This window comes from Electrophorus electricus, chromosome 2 (genome assembly GCF_013358815.1).
Source record: "Electrophorus electricus isolate fEleEle1 chromosome 2, fEleEle1.pri, whole genome shotgun sequence".
Taxonomy (NCBI): domain Eukaryota; kingdom Metazoa; phylum Chordata; class Actinopteri; order Gymnotiformes; family Gymnotidae; genus Electrophorus; species Electrophorus electricus.
Window position 1 is genome coordinate 19,441,036 of NC_049536.1, and position 5,346 is coordinate 19,446,381.

The 5,346-nt window shown below is 45.2% G+C and overlaps 1 protein-coding gene across 1 annotated transcript; it reads left to right on the forward strand.

Moving 5' to 3' along the window:
• The first annotated feature begins 200 nt into the window (after positions 1 to 200).
• Positions 201 to 4,641, forward strand: LOC113588231 (melanin-concentrating hormone receptor 2). The gene is made up of 2 exons (XM_027027334.2): positions 201 to 623; positions 3,993 to 4,641. Exons 1-2 carry the CDS (start codon positions 220 to 222, stop codon positions 4,639 to 4,641), a joined length of 1,053 nt encoding a protein of 350 aa, XP_026883135.1. The 5' UTR covers positions 201 to 219.
• The last annotated feature ends 705 nt before the right edge of the window (positions 4,642 to 5,346 follow it).

The following is a 5,346-nucleotide window of genomic DNA, read 5'->3' on the forward strand; positions in this document are numbered from 1 at the left end:
GCAACGTAAACACCCAACGGGGCACATTAACTATTCCAAAGGGCAAACAAAGTAGCCTATACCAAAGCTTCCAAACTTTTCCCATCCCTTAATATGGTGCGGTAGGGCTGCGTTTTATTTTGTTTATTTGTTTGTGTGTTTGCTTTTCGGGCTTTTCAAAGGGTTTTTATAGACCCGTTCAGAAGTATTTATTCGTTCAGGTTGTATTAAACTTTGGAGATGAACAGCTCAGGAATTATTTGCAGTTACGAGGAACTTTCAAATTCTACAAACTCTTCGTGCGTGAACAGAACCACGTCCACCTACAACAGCATCGAGATCGCGTCGTTTATGCATATTTTCCCCGCCGTCTACGGCGTCCTGTGTTTAGTCGGTGTTGTCGCCAATAGTTTAGTCATTTACGCGGTTGCGACATGCAAGAAAAAGACGGTCTCCGATATTTATGTACTGAATCTGGCCATCGCCGACTTGTTGTTCTTGCTGGTGATGCCCTTCAATATCCACCAGCTCGTCCGAGACAGACAGTGGGTCTTCGGGAACTTCATGTGCAAAGCGGTCGTTGTCGTGGACGTCAGCAACCAGTTCACGACAGTCGGAATAGTAACTGTACTATGCATTGACAGGTAAGTGTCACTTTTGACATCATGCGCTGATATTCAACACAGTCTAGAGCGCTGCTCTTCCTGGGTGATTTTAAGAGACAAAAAACTCTACTTTTTTTTACGTGATATTGCCATATGGAATACCCATATATATATTTGTCAGTGAAAAAATGTTAATGAGAAAATAAGGAGAATATACAGTTAATGTACTATAAAACATGCTTTGTTATTTTTGTATTAATTAGGCTTAATGGCAAGACATTAAAAAAGTGTTTGCAATAAGTCAACCACCCCATCAACCGACTAATCAATTGTTTTATCAATCTTTATTATCTCTATGAGGAAAATTAGTTTTGTAGCAAATAGTCCCTCAAAGATGGAAATGAAAAAACCACACAAATACCCCTCAACTCCCCCTCCTTGGGTATGACAATTGTCATAATTTAAGCCATAATGAGCAAAACGGTCTGGAGACAGTTGAGGTTTAGCCTGATAATACCATCTGGCTGAAAGAACCACCAAACCATCTCTGGGAATCCTGCTATGACAATAGTGAATGTCTGGGGCGAATTGGTCTTCACACCCGCGCATGCCACAGGGCCAGATATGTGTCACTCCTCCCATCTCAATCTTCACGAGGCTAAATGTCTGTGTGTGGCGTGCACATCTGTAAGTGTCCGGTGGTTGTATAAAGCAGCAAAGCAAAAGGTCTAATCAGATACAGCAGCAGTTCCATACAACACTGACGTCAGTGGTGTTATGGTCTGAAATATGTAAGAGCTTTCGCTTTTCTACAAAACAGAAGTGCTTAGAAGAAGGTACTTATTGTAAACATTTATAAAGTGTCCTCCAAGAGCTAGAACCCGTGACAACCTCCACCTCTGGCAAAGACGGGACTCTCTACCGCATTCCATCTCTTTAGGTGTTACGGGCCAGGCAAAAATCAGATGCTTATGGATAAGAAAACAGGGATTTACTGTAGTAACAGGTAGTGGAAACGGTCACAAAAAAAGGAGTAACTCGAAAGTAGGGAAAACAGTCCGTGTCAAAAAACCATAAAGAACATCCAATAATCCAGGCATCAGAATCCAAAAGGGGCAGGCAAAAATCAGAAAGGGGAAACATTAAGTCAAGGTTCACTACACAGAAAAACAATCCAGAAGAACGTTCGGTATGCATAGAACTCTTGAGGCAATACTTCGCAGTGTCCTAATGTTCGAGACAGGCTTAAATAATCAAGTACACAGGTGAGTTCAATATTCTGGTAATGACAATCTGAGGTGAAGTTCATGATTGGTGGAGTCCTGGGTTGGGTGACGAACAGTCTGCTGGGTGTTGTAGTGTGATGAGGAATCAGGTGATATGACATTAGGGTTTTTTTTAATGTGTGATGTTCAAGTGTAAGAAGGGCCCCTTTAAAAAGATTTTCCCCTTAATAAAAATAAAAAAACAATAAAAAAAAAATAAAAAAAATAAATAAATAAAAAAAAAAACAACCTCAAAACAGACAGCAAACATGCAGTTAGCCTACGGATAAAAACAACACTGCTGACCCTCACACACTGGGATGCGTTTGGGAGCGATGGTGGAGTCTAACTGAGACAAAGGGTCCTCTGTGGCTGCATGGCTACGTAGGAGAAGTGAATGCCTTATGGAACTCTCCAGAGCCCCAAATGATGCATCAGATGGAAGTGGTATCTCCTATTCCAGAGAACCATAAACTAACTACCAATAACAACAACAACAACAATAATAATAATGATACAACAACAACAACTACTACTACTACTACTACTACAACTACTACTACTACTACTAATAATAATAATACTTTAATAATACAATATTGCACTTAATGTAGCATTTAGTAAATAAAAACATAATGCAATACTTGAACTACTTGTACTTGATGTGTATTGCTCCCCATCTCTCTGTAGACCTAAGTGTACTACCATGACAATTAGTGCCACAGAAACAGTGAAGCACTTCTGCAAGCCACCATGGACTACGGCATCCACTAAGTGCTGTTTACCTGATATAAATGTTTTATCAAGGGTAGTATGACATTTGCAGTATATCGCAAGAACAGCAGGTTTGTAGTTGCTCAGTTATAACCCTCAGCAGATTGTTCTAAATCTTGATGCTTAAAATAATCTCCCGTGTGCGTTATTGTCCCTGATAGGAGCCAGACAGACAGAGACAAGCACACAGACCCAAGAACACATGTATGCTGATGAGACTCTAATCAGAAAGACAAATTGAAGGCTGCATTCTTTGCCTAACTGAGTGAATACTGCTATCAAAAGACCAAGCACTCACACGAGCCATTTAAGATGTGATGTCCATATTGGGAAGTCAGTGTGTAGTGCATAGTGGAGTAGACCGTAGTGGCACTGTTAACATCTCCAGAGCAGAACTAGTATATGCTGTTGAATTGTGCTTGTACAGGACCGAGCTCCAAGGCCTGTGCTGTGGGGTCTGATGTGATGATGAGAGTGAGATTGTCATACAGTAGCCTCTCAAAACATCCTTTCCTGTGTCCACATGAGCAGGGCATTTACATTTCCTGGATTTAGCTGATGCTTTATCCGAAGTGACTTACAATTATGACACAACTTGAGCAACTGAGAGTTAAGGGCCTTTCTCTTGATTACAAGTCAAGTACCTTAACCACTGAGCTACCCCTGCCCCAGAACCCCTGATTAACCTGGAGCGGTAACGAAGAGGTTCTGCGCACTCTGCTGGCCAGCGTGAGAGCAGGGAAGGGGGCACAGACCACCCAAACCCTCCACACTGCTTTAACATTCCAAAGTAATTCCAAAGTAATTCCCCAGACCTCAGTTCCCTCTGCTCCGAACATGAACGCAGAGGTGCCTGCTTACTGCTGGTCTTGTGCCTGTAATGAGCTGTATACAGTTCATCAGTTACCGGACTGTATGAGCCTGCGGTAGGAGGCAGAGTGAGTAATTTAGCAGTGCTCCATGTAGTGATTAGCCTTAGCAGCGGTTACAGATTGGTGTAGCTACATTTGGAAGTCTATGAGATGAGTCATTATTGTTGTGTGACATTTGTAATAACTGTTGTAATGGTGTAATGACCTGTGAGAAGAGCAAACATATTGCCGGGATGTTTATGTTCGCTGTTCTTTTCAAGAGAACCCAAAAAAGGAATAAAGGTTCCAGGAGGGCATGATACAGCAAAATAATGTTCTTCATTTATTCCATTACTTGCTCTAGTCAGTTTTAACCTCTTCACATGTGATTAGCAGTGCCTGGAGATTAAATATTCTTAATGCAGCTAAAACGGATCCAGAGAACACCATAGCGAGAAGCTGCAGATACAGTATGAATTTACACTGTGCACTCTGTGTGTCCTCTGGCTCTTTCCAAGGTACGTCGCCATTGTCCACGCCACCTCAGAGAGCCGCACCATCCAGCGGACCATCGTCATCAACCTTCTGGTGTGGGTGGGCAGTTTCCTCCTCACTATCCCCGTCATGATGTACGCCAGGGTGGTCTCAAAGACACAGATGAACATCTGCATGATGTTCCTGGATGGCCCACAGGACATGTACTGGTACACGCTGTACCAGTCCGTGCTGGGCTTCATCATGCCCCTCCTCATCATCAGCACCTTCTACTCCATGACGCTGTACCACGTGTTCCGCTCCATCCGCCGCGTCCGCCGCAAGCAGTCGGTGTGGGCGCGGCGCGCCACCAAGATGGTGCTGATGGTCATCACCCTGTTCCTGGTGTGCTGGTCGCCATACCACGTCATCCAGGTGGTGAACCTGGGCATCCGCCACCCCACCAACCTCTTCATCTATGCCTACAACGTCAGCATCTGCCTGAGTTACTCGCACAGCTGCATCAACCCGCTCATGCTGCTGGTGTTTGCGCAGAGCTACCGTGAGCGGCTGTGCCACCGCCGCTACGGCACGCCGCGCGGCTCGCACACCACCTCCTCCAGGACCACGGTGAAGACGGAGGGGGGCTCCGCCATCACCCCCGAAACCAGCCCCCGCTGTCGGGTCATCTAGCGGACTGCCCACACCCCTGTCCCGGCCCCCACTCTGCCCCGCACTTGCTCTGGCACGCCCACACCTACTCTGCCTCCAGGAAGCAGGAGAGAAGTGTACTGTGACAATTTGTGCAGAGTGGGGAAAAAAAATGGCTACGGACAGACGAGGGTCGACGGAGGAGACGCGATGTAGGACTGAGTCACAGTGGGGGGGAGAACATCTGAGGTGTGTCACGCACTTGTGTGCTGACCAGCTGGACAGGATATTAATCAACTGACGACAATTGCTCGTCTGTGTAATGTGTGGGGGGGGGGGAGTGGGATAGTGGACAGCACAGTATGTTCCTGTTCTGTTTGTGGTTCTTAAATTGAGGTTGAAACTCTGTAGACATACACACAGGAGCCAGAGCAAACGCAGCCACTCTGCAGCTGATCCAGAGAAGGCCCAATGCCTAATCGCGTTTAACGTGTCCTGCTGAAAACACTGATTGCCTTTTCCCTCTTTACATCTCATGCCTCACTTTAAGTAGCTGGATCTTAAGCCATGCGGTTGCTATAGAGATTGTTCCCTTGCACTGTGTATGTTGTATGTGTGTGTTGTGTGTGTGTGTGTGCACTGCAAAGCTGCAGTGTCTAAACCACCACTACCCGAGAGTGGCAAGTAGCTCACGGCATTCCAAAGAACAGCCTGTGAAGGATTTTGGAAAACAGTATAATGTAGTTA

Bases quoted from the DNA above. Each gene is read 5' to 3' on its own strand.
- LOC113588231 (XM_027027334.2), top strand. From the start codon at position 220: ATGAACAGCTCAGGAATTATTTGCAGTTACGAGGAACTTTCAAATTCT. The intron at 624-3,992 runs GTAAGTGTCACT...GCTCTTTCCAAG, and splicing joins ACTGTACTATGCATTGACAG to GTACGTCGCCATTGTCCACG.